A 16,270-nucleotide genomic window follows, 5' to 3' on the forward strand; every position below is an offset into this window, starting at 1 on the left:
ACTCTTCACATTCTCCTCTTGTCCTTTAACACATCTTCCACTGCTATAAGGACCAGCAGGTAGCTGCTTGTCTCTTATCTTTGTCTCCAGAATTGAACACTTCTGGAGCAGGTCTGGTACAGACAGTAACTGAAATCAGAGAAGTAACTAACAAATTGATTCCAGGAGTATTATTTTAAAAATAAAGAAAAGTGAATACATATGAAATAAGAGGAAAAGAAAGCTAAAACATGTAAAACTAGAAATGAGAAAAAGGATATAATAGACACACATACAAAAAAATAAGAGGATACCTTTGCAATTTTATGTTTACTTTTTTTTTAGATGTTGATGGACCTTTATTTTATTCATTACATGAGGTGCTGAGAATTGAACCCAGTGCCTAACTCTACCACTGAGCCACAACCCCAGCCCCTACTTTTTCTTTAAAGACTCTTTTAGGGCATGATAAATTGTTACATGTGTTTCAGAAACAGGTAAGAAGCATGAATAGACCAACAACACTAAAGACACTGGAAAAGTTGTCAAAGAAAAATACCCGTTAATGTAATGAGGCCCAGATGGTTCTATGGGGAATGCTAGTCTAAAGAACAAGATTCAGAATATTCAGAATCTGATTCTGAATATTCTGAATCTTGTTCTTTCTAAGCTTCAAGGAACAGAAAATTCTTCTGCTATTTAAAGCGTTCCAGAGCACAAAAATAAAATGAACACCTCCCAACTCATGAAATTGACCCAACCCTGATGTCAAACCTGATGAAGTCAGCACAAACACATGAACATCAGCATGATCACTCACAATCACAGATATAAAATTTATTGATAAAATGTTAGTAAACAAAATCTATCAGTCTATTTGTCTAGATATAAATATGCATACATTTTAAAGATACCGAAGCAAATTTTTTTTTTATATTTATTTTTTAGTTCTCGGCGGATACAACATCTTTGCTTGTATGCGGTGCTGAGGCTCCAACCCGGGCCACACGCATGCCAGGCGAGCGTGCTACCGCTTGAGCCACATCCCCAGCCCCACAGAAGCAAAATTTAGAAATTTCAGATAAATAAAAACCACTCATATTCTTACTAACCAAGACAACATTGAGAATTTATCAGAGTATTTAAAAAATAGGATGTTGCTAAAAACAGTCTTGTTAGGTCAATATGTTCTTTCTTGTTTTCTGCTATTCTGAATATCTCCATAATCAAACATTAGTGGTTAAATTTTTGCACATTAACTTTTTTAAGATCAAAATTAAAGAATTAGAATTTTGCATCCAAGGGTATCATGTTTTCAAGCTTCTTCTATGTATTGACAAGTTATCCTCTAGATAACAAATGGAAATGTTTTGTGTTCCTTTCTATGTTTCTACAATGTATAAGTTTGCTATTTCCCCACACTGTGACCTACACCAGGTATTATAGGGTATTACCACTCTGAATAATCTTGCCAGATGAATACATGATAAATGCATTATAGCATCATTTTAACTTATATATTAGTTTTTATCACATTAAACATTGTTTCACATGTTTTGTGGACATAGTGTCTCTTTGTTGGTTATTTAACTCTTTGTGTCTTCTGCCATTTTTTGGTTATGAGTTTCCATATTTTTTTTTACCAATTTAGAAAAGCTCTTTAGTCACACTAATTATAGTGATGATATTGTATCTTCTGGCTCATTTTCTCTAGTTTAATCTTTCTCTTTTAACATCTCAAATGTTTGTTTTTATCTTCTAGGAATTTTACATTGTGTATGTATGTGTTGAACTAGGAATTGAACCCAGGAGCATTCTACCACTGAACTATATCCCCAGCCCTTTTTATTTTTTGCTCTCTGAGACAGTATCTCACTGAGTTGACCAGGATGGCCTCAAATTTGCATTCCTCCTGCCTCAGCCTCCCAAATAGCTGGGAATAGAGACTTGAACCACCACACCTTGCTGGAATTTTACATTTTTAATATGGTCAAATTCATCCCTCTCTTCTTTGTATTTTATGACTTTGTTTTAATGCTTAGAAAGCCTTCCTTGTCCCCAAAATTTAGAAGTATTCAACAGTCTATTCACATTACTGTGAACATTTCTGTTATGTTTTAAATTCCTTTATGTGTAGTAAATTTCCATTCAACTTTTGGTACCAAAATGTTAATGAAAATCTATTGGTTTTAACTCATTTCTTTCTCCAACATCATTTTTAAATAACTTCTCAAATATAATGGAGCAATTTGGTGTCATTCATAGGAATCAGAGAAAGTTCCCATTTGCAATCTTGGCAGATAATGGTATATAGATTGTTTCGTTGTGAGGGGAGGATTGACCAGGCTGATTCTACTGTGTGGAAACCCTTCAGGAGAAAAGTAAGTGGATACCAACACTACCTCTAACAAACCACCTCTCTCTCCAAATCTGGACCAACAAAACCTCTATATTTCAGACTCAACAAACAGAAAAAAAAGAGTAGTTCAATATAATAGTGATGATGGTTGACAATTATGATGGAGGTAATAGTAAATGATAAAGCCCAGCACAACGATAAGTACCTTAAGATACATTATCTTATTTAATCCTTAAGAGAACTCTAGGATAACTAGAGTTTTATTACACTCAACAAATAAATTAAAGCACAGAGGGTTTAGATAAATACCATTCAAGTGTCAGCACTGGGATTCAAACCTAGGTTTTTCTAGTTCAAATGCCTGTGCTTCTTACACAATTATACATGTATCAAAATATCATATGTTACCCCATTAACATGTATAATTTTTATGTTTTTGTATATCAGTTAAAAATAACTTTAATTTAAAAATGAAAACTAAAACTCCACTTATATATATGTGTGTGTATATATATGTGCATGTGCATATAGGTAAATGGAGATATATGTATATATGTATATATGTATATATACACATACATACCTATATGCTTGTTCTTTTACTACAGTCACTTCCTACATAAAATAGAGAGACTAATCTGAGAATTCAGAGAAGACAGCCTCCAGTGGAAAAGTTATGCAGGAAGTAAGGGAAATAAATTTTTTTATTCTAATTTGTATTCTTAGTGAAAACTGAGAGAACATTGCTTTAATATAACAGGAGCTGGTTGCCATGAAAAAGAGCCACATTCAACAAGAAAGAGTTCTTGGATAAGAAACACATGACTTCCAAACTAATGAAACTCAATAGAGGCAGGAAATCACAGATTTGGCACTCCCCAAAATGGAAATTGTGCATTAGAAGATGGGCCAGAAGAGTGCTTTCAAATCTCAAAGGGAAAAATGTAGGTAATGCAATGAAATGATGAGGAAATAGAGACATCGAATCCTTTTTAAGAACATTCAAAAAAAAAAAAAAAGAAAAATCACCATGTAATAGATGCACCAGAGCAGATGATGGTGAAGAAGAAATAAGCATAAAATGCTAGAAAAACATTTTGCAGAGCAGAAGAAAGGCCCAAGTCAAAATTCAACTAATTCACCAAATGCCAGAAAATATTACTTCAAGGGGGAAGAAAACTCTAGATGTATCTTGGTTAAATTTCTTATATTCAAAGATTAATCCAAATAGGTATAAGAATTATCTTGAGAAAAGAAATGGGTCTCTGGGAAAGAAAGGTTGCCTTGCCTCATGCTTCACATCTGCAACACTCAATGCCAATAAAATTTGGAGCAACAGTGTAACTGTAGTGCATCTCAAAAGGTCTACATCTGGCCCAACAGGCATTCACAATGGCAAAAGGAAGTCATTTCTAGCCATATAATGACTGGAAAGATCCAACAAATACCCATTCTCTCTTTTTAAAAAAATACCACTCAAAAATAATTCTTTCAAAAAGACATAATTTTTTTATAAAAAGGGAGAAATATTTCCTTATGTCCTTGCAATATAAAATGATTTTTTTAAACATGACATCAAAACCTCTAATCTTCAAGGGAATGTTGATAAATTGGATTTTATACACACACACACACACACACACACATAAAAATAAGTCCAAGAGAGAAAAATTCAAACAAATAGGAATGAGAAAGAATTGTAGATTGAGATATCAATCCACAATCTCAGGTGTATTTTTCTATAAGTGGACTCTATTTGAAAGCCATTCTATTGAGTAGCAAAAACATAATCTTAATCATTTGAAAGTTATCTCCTTTCCCTAAATTGGGACTTGGTTTTCTTTGCTATCCTCTGATCAGAAGCCTGTGTACAGATCCTATTTCTGGATGTCAGTTTATATAGGTCGCTGTCGCATGAACCCTCATTATAGACCACAAGGCTTTTTCATAAGTGTTTTTTTTCCTTCCTAACTCAAATCCATGCTTCTTTCAAGTGCTAGGAGATAATTCTACATGTTGTAAGCCACTCCAGATTATAGGTGACTCATTTGTACCTGTCAAAAATGCTCTGACAAGTAGACTTCCTGGGGAACCCAGAAGTCCCTCAAAAGTGGTTGAAGAGATGCTTCTAAGGCTGGCTCATCTGTCAGTCAATTGCCTGGACCTACCACAGCTCTTTCCATTACAAAGATCCAAGCCTTACTGACCTGCAACCATAGACCCCTTTCCTTCCCTTGGGGAATTTTGTGGTGGAGGTAGGATACATACGTGCCTGGGGCAAGGAGTAAAAGTCCCCAGGAATTGGAGGAACAAAGAAATTCATTACTGGTTCACCATCCAAATCTCATTTGACAATACATGCAGGCAAAGGGCAGAAAGATGATTTTAAGAGAATATTATATATTCTGTTTCAAAAACAGATCTTTATTGAGTAGGCACCCTCCATAAGCATTGTAGTAGAAGAAAGATTGCAGAGACCAACAACAGTTGCTCCACAGTCTTTCCTTTCCCCTCTTCAAACCCTGCTTCCCACCCTCCTGTTCTATCACTTTCTCAGTCTTTTTGTTTCTCTTAGTAGCTATTGAATATCGCTCTGTCTGGGATATCACACCAGCCCCTCCCAGTCCTACCCTCTGCATGTTAACTGCACCACCATCCTCAGGTGCAGTGTCCTAAAATGCTTTCAACTTTTTGCAACATGACTTATCTCTTTGTCTTCATCTGTATGAATTCCTCTGATGGAACTCATCTTTCATGTGTCAAACAAAATGTCTAGTAGACTTTCCCTCCCCAACTCTCCCAACGATGTTATTGCCCGACCTATCTACCCCAATAGCACCTTATATTTCTTCCACAATGACTCATAAACTTTTTTTATTGCTAATGATATTAAAAAGAGCTAAGAATGATTGAGTTTTACTGTTGAGTTTTACTGGGCAGAGACAGTTGAAAATACTATCCAAGCAATCTGTACCACAATTCTGAGAGGTCAGTAGGATTGTTCACTCCATGTCCAGAATTATGGCATGGGAAGTTTTCTTGATGTGTTTAAATTGTATAAATGGTAGCACAGGATGCAAAACCATGTCTATTTAATCTCATCCCCTTCCCTTCTCTTTTTATTTCTCTCTCTCATTGACTCGTCACCTGGACAAGGACTCCCCCCAAAACAATCAATCTAGGCTGAGGTTGATTCTTCATGAGAATTTTCACCTCCACTCCCATCAACTAATAGATTTCTGGTGCTAATTCTCTTAGTAGTTGGGTGGCTAGTAAAACTGCCATGACTTCTGTCTCTGACAATGTTAGGTCCTGTCCATGTGGTGAGCTTCAACAGATCTTACATTGTCCCATGTACTTGCATCTCTATGTCAGTTCTTTGTCCCCTTTCTACTGTTCCAACTCTCAAATTTCCCTCCAAATTTTCTTTCTGCCCATGGTAGACCACTATCCCTGCATGTTCAATAGCCACAGCTGGTTCTCATCACTTCTGCAACAATCTCACGCAGAAGCTATTTTGATCTTCCCTTTTCCATAGTTCTTGGGATTTGGCATAGGATTCAAATCCTTCATGCTCCTAATCCTGCTTCTAGGCCATTGTTATTTCAGCTTCATGTCAGAGTTCCTGCTTATTAGAAGCATAGGCTATGGGGCTATGGGGCTCTACAGCCTCCCTCTGTCCCCAGTTACTTCTCCTCACCCATCGACAAGTTTTGGACTTGACTTGACCTACTTATGCATTCTGCATCCTGCTGCCATCTTGGATTATGTTGATGACCCCACAAGGCAGGGCCACCTAACATGCTGGTTTTACCTTGTCCACCCCAGTGACTTTCACATCTGACTCATTTGAACTAATCAGCCCAAGGCATCCATTGGTCTTCATGTAAAGCTCCTCTTCTGTGAGGCTGAAATTTAGACATATTATTCTAAAATCATAATCTGTCCCAGAAATATTCTTGCTTATTACCTTCCATGCAAAGTGGAGTATAGGAAAGGCAGTACAGCCTAGTGACTCACTGGGATTCAAATCTTGGCTCTACCATTTACTATATGCCGTTGGGCAAATCATTTAACTTTCCCCATTTACGATAAATGTAGATTATGGTTGTGTTAGTTAGCTTTTCATTGCTGTGACCAAAATAAGACAAGAACAACTTAGAGGAAGAGAATGCGCTTTTGGATCATCGTTTCAGAGGTTCAGTCCACGGTTGGTCTACTCCACTGTTCTGGGCATGAGGCGAGGTGGGACATTGTGATGGAAGGGCCTGGCAGAGAAATACTGTTGTGCTCATGGCAGATAGGAAGCAGAGAGAGAAGAGGGGAAGGGGCTCCAGGATGAACCATTCCAGGATGTCCACTCAAACTAAGATAGATTGATTAGGTGATAGCTCTCACAATCTAATCATTTCTTCTCTGAATGTTCCTGTACTAACCCAGAAGTTTTTGTGGCACACCTCCTATCCACATAACAACGCTAGAATTTCTCTCCAAATTTAGAAAGTTAAGTAAGAAATTGTATGTGGAATTTGCTTATTTGGAACCAGGCAAGTTACATGATACGTATTAAATAAATGTTAGCTACTATAGGGGGGTGCCTCATGACAAGCCTTCTGTGCTACAGTGTTCTGTTTGAGAGATTTTTATTAGTGTGAGGATTTCTCACTTTACTGACTCATTTGATTATGTAGAGTTAAGACAAACAGGTCCCTGCTACTCTAAGGACAGATGTCTCCATCCCCCAGATCAATATAGATCATTTCTCTAAATAGCTCTAGCTATAGGAAATGTTGCAGAAGGGTAGATCAATTTATATATGAATTCTAGAGACTTTGAAAAGGGAAGAGACCAAGAGATCAAGCCCTTGACTTAAATGGAATAAGCCAATCCCCCCAAAACCAAAGGCCAAATGTTCTATCTGATATGTGGATGTTGTGCCAACATAATAATGATCAGGGAGGAAAGAACAGAAATTCATTGGACAAAGGGGAATGAAGCAAAGAGAGGATCGATGGGAATAGGTAAGACAGTAGAATGAATGGGACCTAACTCTCCTATGTTCATATCTGAATACACGACCAGTGCAACTCCATCATATCATGTACAACCACTGGATGGGAAGTTACACCTCTATGTATGGATAATATATCAACGTACACTCTACTGTCATATATATATCTAAATGAACAAATAAAATAAATAAATAAATAAATAAAGATCTAAAGTTAAAGAGACCTTTCAGGGGGTAGTAGTTTGGATCTACAAAAGGCCTGGTGTCAGGCAAGGGATGAGGTTGCTTCTTCAATTACCTTGTAGTTGGAGAGAGAGAGAGAGAGAGAGAGAGAGAGAGAGAGAGAGAGAGAGAGAGTGTGTGTGTGTGTGTGTGTGTGTGTGTACTAGTGGCTTTGACCCCAGAACCATGTCAGCTGAATATTTTGGGAGAAATGAAAGTAGACAGAGCTTCTAGGTCCTTCTGTTAGCTCATATTTAGGTGACCGTTGGCCCTGGTTTGCTGAAAAACAGTCCTGGATAGGCCTGCTGTCTTGGCCTCCTGTTGGATTTAGCATTTTTTCTGGACAAAAAGTATTGTGCTCTAGATGACAACTTACATGGTTGACCCCAATGGACCTTGTCCTTGCCAGACCCTGGGAAAGAAGCTGTGTGAACCCTTCTCAATTTGATATGCCACAGAGGCACAGAGGGCTCCAACGCTGCCCTAAACTTGGGAAAATATCAAGAGCACAGGCTTTAACACTGTGTTCTGGGGGGACATGCCCCTCCAAGACCAAGAGTTCTCCACCTTGGGGAAATGCATGCTTACTTTGGCATGGAGGTCACTGGCCTGAGTAGGACACCAGTGGAGGGAGATCACACCTTCTAAGGAACCCCTTAGCTGTGAGCAGTAATCGGTAGAAAAGCCCTGGACTTCCCTCTTCACAGTTGTGACACCAGTTCTCTAACCTGGAGGCCAGGAGACCCTGAGGCCCTTCTCCACACAATTCATTTTCATTGATTGTTGTAAGATTCTCCTGTCTCAAAGAATATACAAGAAACAGGAACAATGGATCTCTCTTCCTCTTCACCCTTGGACTTCCTCTTTAGTCATATCCTGAATTACCCAGTTCTGGTTTCTTGCTTTCTTATCCATCCATTCCTGCAGCATCCTACATCCTCCACTCACCTCTCCACCATCTCTGCATCCACTCCTGGGCTTTTAGGTTGTGATGGGACCTCCCACTATTGTGTAGAGGACTTGATCTCCAGTCAGTTTCCCGATTCTACCCAGTCACCCAGTCAGCTCTCTCTCTCAGTCTCCATAGCTCTTAATTCAGTCTTTTAAAATTAAAATGTACACACATCCATGAGCATCATCTCTTCATCTTGTTTTAAGTCTGAGATGGAAACCACCATCTGAGAATTCCCTTATTGTCCTTCCTCCACACCTACACTACCTGTACACACACCTGCATTTCCACCCATTCTCCTCTTTCTCTCCGACCATAACTATTTCCTTCCCAAAGGTAAACTAACCTGGACCTCATTCTCTACAACCTTCTCTCCCCCAGCCCCCTCCCTTTTTTGCACTAATTCTCATTAGCTTTTAAATCAGTTCATATTTCTTTCCTCTTGAAAATCAGTCTATTAAGTGCTTGACACCGTGCTATGGCCTTTTGTGTCTTCCTTCCACATTGCCACACTCCTTGAATGACATGGTCTCCACTTCCTCACCTCCTTTTCATGCTTATCTGTGCTTACCTGGCCTTACCACTGCATCCAAGTTGCCTCTCTCCTTGTTCACCAACCACTTCCTTAAAATTAAATCAAAAGAACCCTCCTCACTCCTTGTCACAGCCCTTATGTTAGAGGAACAGAGTACGCAGAAATAAAAGCTCCCAATTGAAATTTTCTCCTTGCTAGTGGTAGGAATGCCACCCTCTCCTGGTTTTCCTCTTGGATTTCTAGCCACTCCCTTTCTTCCTCTTTTGCCAATACCTTAAGTGTTGAGATTGCTCTTACTCCACACCTTGTACAGTTAGCTCTTCCCAGGATTTCACTGAACATCTGCACACTGACCACTTCCATGAATACATCTCCATGGAAAGACTCTGGACGTCAGACCTCTCCAGTGAACCTCTTTGACTTCAGTGTTCCATGAACCATGGACACTCCAAAGTCAGAGTCATCATTTTTTTTTTTAATTAAATAACTATTCTTCATCCTGAGTCTTTGGCCTCTATGAGTGGCGTTAATGTATACCAAATATCCAACTCTCCTTACCCCAGACCCAAAACCACCTTCCCCTTTACCATCCACATCCAGTGATTATGCCCCATCATTTTTATCCTATCATTATGTTCCCAGACTACCGTGATGGCTTACACTTGTCTGGTTGACTGCAACTGGCTCTTAAGTCACTACTTTCACTCTTGCCCCTCCCCTGTCCTTCAATTCAGTACATGAGGTCACTCATCATTTCCCTGTAAGTTCTCTCAAGTCATTCGAACAAGGAGGGCACCTAGGATGCATCAGATTCATTCATAAAAAGTGTACTGGACTGCCCTTCCTTCATCCTTCCTACTCCCGTCCACATCATACCCAGAGTCATGTTACTAGAGTGTGAGAGTATACAGAAATAAAAGCTGATAAAGATCGTGGGTTGGCTAAGGTGTGTGGGAGTTTTAGTGGGCATATTCACATAGCTTGACAATCTGTTTTGCAAAAGTAGTAGTATGACCGGAAGGCCATATTGCTTTTGCACTCTCTGAAGCTTTTCTTTTAAGGGATGGAGGCTCACCATGGATACCTGATTTCTCCCTGCCCACAGCAAGTGCCGCTTCTGTCCAGAAAAGCTTGTCATGATGACTGAAGAAAGGGGTAGAACAACAACAAAAAAATGTTTTCTCCACTCTTTCCTTATTTACAAAGGGCTTCTGTATCTGGCCATCAAAACAAATCCTAAAATTCTGACAGTTGTTTTAAGTTACAGGAGATACAGACCTCCAAGTGATAGACTACTGCCCTTGGACCATGGAGAAAAAGATAAGAAACTTTGCATGGAAGATAGCTTTTAACCTAAAAGGCTTTCTTTCCCTTCTGGAAAAATGAAGACCCTTTTTATCCATAGCTAAAAGGTTTCTAGTTTGAGGATTGGGAGATTCACATTGTCTTTGCTTCTGTGAAATGCAATCATGCAATAAGTGCAGGCATGGTGTGCAGTGCTTAATATCCGGGCTTTGGAGGAGGGCAAATAAAAAATCTGACTGTTGTCTCCGCCATGTTTTAAATTATGTAGCCTTACACAATTTGCTTAGCCTCTCTGAGCCTCAGTTTGTTTTTTTTTTCATTTGCAAAATGAGAATAATAATGGTACCACTTCATCAGGCTGTTGTGAGGATAAAAGGAAATGATGCTTGTAAAGAGCATAGCACAGTTCCAGGGTCAAGAAAAAAAAAAGGTTGACATCTCTTTAAAATAAACATTTTATTTAAAAATATATGCTTTTATTTTTTTTCTTTTTTTAAAAAAAGAACACATGCCAACTTTGGTACTTTAGCCATTGCTTCTTTGCTCTTCCCAGTAATCCACATTTCTTTCTGAATACACCACCACACAGGGGTTTGCAGACAACACATGCTTGCTCCTTTGTTCTTTACAAAGTGCCTCCTTGTGTTTCATTGAGGGAGAATTTTAAGACCCAGCTGTAGTTCCTCACCGCAAGACCATTGGAACTGAGCTCTGGGGAGCAGTGTGGGTCTTGTTCCTTTGGAAAACATTTAAATAGCTTCTAGGATCCCCATATCTATACCCACTTTCCATAAATACCTGGGAACAGTTCAGTCGCCTATAGAAAACACATCTTCCCAGTATCCATGAAGGGAGCATGTGGTTAAAATAAACACAAGAGAATTCTAGGGGTTTGTTTGCCTTAATCCACAGGGATTATCACTGAATCCTATAACCGGAAGGGAACTTACTCACATATTGTTGGATCCAATGAATCTTAGCACAGTACCCCTGGCTGATAACAACAAAAGTTTTTACAAACCCCTCCCTGGCTTGAAATTGCCACCCCCGCCCCCCAGACAGTCTCAGCCTAGCCAGGGCCATTGAATTACAACCAACCAACTCAGTGCTATAGGACTATCTTGTCCCAGCACCTGGACTCTGTTAATAACATCTAATAAAGCATCAGCAATATCAGCATCTGAGCCGCCCCACTGGTTTATAATTCGATTTATGGGGAAACTAAGACCCTAGACTCTTTCTACTCCAAGTTGTCTCACCAAGTTATCTCACAAAATGAAAACCCTTTTCATCCTAGCTGAAAGGTTTCTAGTTTGAGGATTGGGAGATTCCCAGTGTCCTTGCTTATAGCAAAGGCAACTCCTTACTCATTCAACGTTTGAACAAACTGTGCTGAATCAGTCCAGTATTGGATACCTCATGCTTTGCATTCAGTAGGCATTAAATAATTATCCAATGGATGAGTAAATTTGATGTGGGAGTTTTCAGTCAGACTGCTCTAGAAGATTGAAGTTATAATAAATAATTTTTTAAAAGAACTATCTTGAATGCTTGGCTAGGTGTTATTCTTTTTTTTTTTTTTTTTTTCTCAGATTGGAAATCACTGTTTTTGAATGGTGTAAGACTCTCACTTTACAGACCTTTGACAATTCAGGTGAAGGCTGTCTTGCTTTCCACCAGTACAGGTGCAATCACTGGGTTGTTAAAAATGGTTTCTCATTTATGAGTTTGCGATGCAGTTTTCATAATGCAATATCTTAGCTGAAATAAGAGGTTCATGGATCAGTAAGTTGGGCTCTTTTTTCTTCCCTCCTTCCTTTGTTTTTTACTTCTCCCTTTATTTTTTCCTTCTTTCCTCCTTCCTTTCTCCTTCCTTCTTCCCTCCCCTGTTCATTCTCTTCTTTCTCCTCTTCCTCTCCCCCTCCGTCTCTTTCCCTCTCCGTATCATTTTAAGAGGCAGTGTCATTCCTAAATGAGAATAGGCTTACTGAGAGAGCTTGCATAAATACATTTTCTGATTCCATTAGGTAAGTACGAATCAAGTGGATTGTGACCAGATTGGGAATGGCTACAAAGGTCTGCATCTCTGCATCACCATGGTAGGTCCAGGACTCTTAAATTCACATGGTCATCTTCACCTTTAAAAGCATTAAGACACAAGAATGTGGTCACTTCTCTGTATACCTTTTTTTAGTCATGCCCAATTTGCCACCACAAAAGAGGACACACCCAAGAATTTAAAATCCCCAACAAGAGACAGATGGATTAACATAAATTATCTGATTGGATGCAGCCATCTTCATCATTTCTCACTCAAGCATCTCCAGTTTTCTCCCTCCAATTCCCTGACACAGGGTGAATATGGCATGTGCAGACTGTGGGAGGCGGTTGAGACCAGTTATCTAGGGATCTGCTCTTTTAACTGTGTTAGTTTGTGGTAGCAAATAGGAGCCATTTTATCTATTGTCTACCGTGAATCTTGTATTTCAGTCTTGAGGAATATGCAAAAACACAACCCAACGTAAAGGCACAGTCTAGCCAAGTACAGAGGTCTCCTAATCAGATCTCATCCCTCAGCTAGAAATTCCCAAAGAAAAAGAACCATTAACACTCAGACCAGGTCTTCAAGTCGGGATACCATGTGAGTTTGTTTTCCAAAAGGAAAGAAAGGGGGGAAATAACATACAAAAGTGGACCGAGCAGCAAGCTTTGTCAAGACTCAAATAAAACATCATCATCTGAGGAATAAACCAATGTGTGGAATGTGTCAATAAGGTCTCTTTCTCATAGCTTCATCTTCATCGGGATTTTTTTCCCTCTAGATTTTTTGTTGTTGTTCTGATAACTGACATACAAGCAAACTAATAAAATTTACCATGCAGATCTTCTCAAGCACAATGCAGATCAAGGAATGTAAGATGATTTTCATGTTCTTTTTATGGACTCTTCTACAAAAGACTGTTACCATCCGCAGCTGCTATTAGCAAAGCCGTTCTGTCTTTTCACATCCATATTTGTTGGCAAGAGGAGCTTGTTCATGGTCAGCAAGTGGCTGTGAGTCACTGGGCTGGAGCCCTTAGTCATACACAGAGCGGCAACGTGTAGTCTGGTTAATTAACAGGAACACGTAGTGAGAAAGGCCAGGTATCATTCACAGCAGATTGAGGGTTAAAGGCTTCTGGTATGGAACTCTGTAACACCGCTTTCAAGATACATGCACACACACACACACACACACACGTGTATGCATATATATGTGTGTGCATGTGCACACACATATAACAGTCTCAGCCTACAAATGTATAGAGCAAGATGTGTGTGTTATGTGTGTGTGTGTATCCTCCACCCCAAATAAGATCTGGCAGCTTTCAGAGTAGCAGTCACCCAAAACACTCTGTGTTCACACAGTTTTTACAAGTTAACAATGGAATGACTTCTAAATCTTTGGTTTAGAAGAAACCAAAATGAGAACTTTTTAACATCACAACATTGATTATGTTCTCTATAAGTGCACAGTGAACAACATTTTTTTTTTACAAAAGAAGAAAACAGTGACTTAGTGACTTAAATTAAAAAAAAAAATAAAACAGCAATAGCTACTTTCTACAGCATGCAACATTATAAAATGGTGAACTGGAGCCACTGTGAGCCTTAGAGAGACTGTCCTGCAAATCGAGTTTTTTATTTTTATTTTTCTTTCTTTCTTTTTTTTCCCAGCTGCCTTCCAAAGCACAAGAGGTAATGAGGAATGCTCATTATCGACCATGGTCTTTTGTTCCTTCCACTGCTTTCAATATGCAATTGTGCTTTCTTTCAGAAACCCAGAACTGAAACACTCTCTCCTGTAAATATCATCCATACTTATCTTTACAATATAATGATTTCCAATTTTCCCAGAGCATCACAAATCTAAGATTGCTTGCAAATCACATGAGAGTAAGAGTGAGCTTTGTGACCGATGGGCCAAGTCACCAGTTTCTTCCTAAGGAAATTCTTGGCACTTCCTTTGGCAGCAAGCTGTGCAAGAGAATGGGTTCTACAGGAGAACCTGGACTTTTAACCTTTTAAAACATGGCTTTATTAGGAGTGTGGAGCTTGTGAGAGCGGAGACATCCTCTCCTCCCAATATTGGGCCAAAAAAAAAAAAAAGAGATCTTCAAAAAGAGGAGTAAGAAAGGGCTGATATCTTGAAAGATAAATGGAGTGGGAGAAAGATAAACTGAGGTGGACCCCCTTTCCCATCATAAGAACCAGAACAAGAGCAACATAACAACAATAACAACAAGTTGGACCTCTATGAGAACAGTCCTGTAATAGCAATCCATGGTATGCATTCCTAGGAGGTGTGAAGAATGCTGTTTTCTGTCTAAATTATCCCTGATAATGGCTTCCTGGGTCTAGAGATACCTTTCTGCCTGCCTATCTCTAGCTTTTGGAATTAAAGGGGTTTATGTAGGAGAATCTGAGAAATCTTCTTCCATGGTCTTCTTGCTTTAAAGTTCTCACCTATTACACAATGCTTATCAGCACCCAGATGGAATGACTGGGTTACTGGCAGAAAAAGAAAAAGAAAAAAAAAAAAAACAGGTCTAAATGGAATTCTCTGGACTCAGTGCAAGTTAGTTGTTATCAGTGACCACACAGTCCAGGATTGGAACCACTCCAGTGGGGACAGTTTTAGGGTGGAAGGACATTATGTTGATTCTGCTTTCCTAGGAATGAATTGGTTCTGTCCTTCTATTGCCTCAAGGACTCCCTAACTGAAGTTGGACCTTGTTGCTCTTTTGAAAGACAGACAATGGAGACGTTAGAAGCAGCCTCCACCATCCATATATCTTCCATAATCTTTTAAGGGCTGGCTTCCTCATGCTCTCCAAATACTTTTTTTTAATAGTAATTCTAATAAATTCATGACAAAAGCTCACAGTATGAGCTTCTGCTCCAATAATGCCTGAGAAAAACTATGGGCTAGAAAAAATATTGGTATTCAAAAAGGCAGTGAAAAAAATTTTTTTTTGCATCTGTACTCTGAAAATGCACATTTCTGAATGCATTGCTGAAATTATTAAACAGTTACTGAATGTTAGTAAATATAACATATATATTTTTAAAAAATGACTCCTGCTTATTCTTATTGTCACAGAAGCTTCCATTGCTTCTTTTGGATTTTCTTCTTCTTCTTCTTCTAGATAAGGGAAGTACTTAAGGGTTTTGTGATAGATATCCCCCATGGAATTCCTAACTGGTCTTTCTGAGCGTTGGCATTCTACCACTGCTGTAAGTGAAGGTCCATGGGAGAATTCAAATTGAGATCTGTGACATCCAGGAAATCAATGTTGAAGATGCTGGGGCCGCTGGTGGCAAGGGAGCTAAAGCCAGGTGTGGAGCTGGGTGGAGTGAGGTCCAGCCACTCCATGGTTTCCCACGGAGATTCTGTGAAGCTTAACTGCAGCCCACTGCTGTCCACAGAAGAGGGTGAAAACTGTGTTTGCATCGGGGAGAGGGGGCCGGGCAAGATCTCATGTGCATTGAAGAGGTCTTCTGCAGCCTTTCCGGAGAAGCCATCCATGATCCCATCGAAAGCAGGTTCCTCGTTCCCGATTTTGAGAAGGGCGACGTCGCTCATCTTTCCTAAGGGGCTGTGGGGATTTAATAAGACTTCCAGGTGCTCCTCGCTGTCGGCAGCATAGTGATCAAAGGAGAGCTGTCCTCCTGAAGAGGCTGGTTCACAGGAGGCCGAGGGCTTGGGGAGGACCACAGCAGGACTTCGGGAAGGCCCCGGTATCTTTGGGACTTTTTGAAGACATGAGTGATCCTCTCTGGCATCAGCTGGCATTTCTGTTGGCAAAACACAATGCAAATTGTTATTCAGCGTGGCATACGATGTGATAGGTGATGGCTACTTCT

The 16,270-nt window shown here is 39.5% G+C and overlaps 1 protein-coding gene across 1 annotated transcript in view; it reads right to left on the reverse strand.

Moving 5' to 3' along the window:
* Nucleotides 1–15,629: 15,629 nt before the first annotated feature.
* Myocd (myocardin) overlaps nucleotides 15,630–16,270 on the reverse strand; it is a 94,777-nt gene continuing 94,136 nt past the window's right edge. The window contains exon 14 of the mRNA XM_027954060.2: nucleotides 15,630–16,201. Within this exon, the coding sequence (XP_027809861.1) occupies nucleotides 15,630–16,201 (572 nt within the window). The remainder of the gene's footprint in view (nucleotides 16,202–16,270) is intronic.

Source organism: Marmota flaviventris, chromosome 17, assembly GCF_047511675.1.
Source record: "Marmota flaviventris isolate mMarFla1 chromosome 17, mMarFla1.hap1, whole genome shotgun sequence".
NCBI lineage: Eukaryota > Metazoa > Chordata > Mammalia > Rodentia > Sciuridae > Marmota > Marmota flaviventris.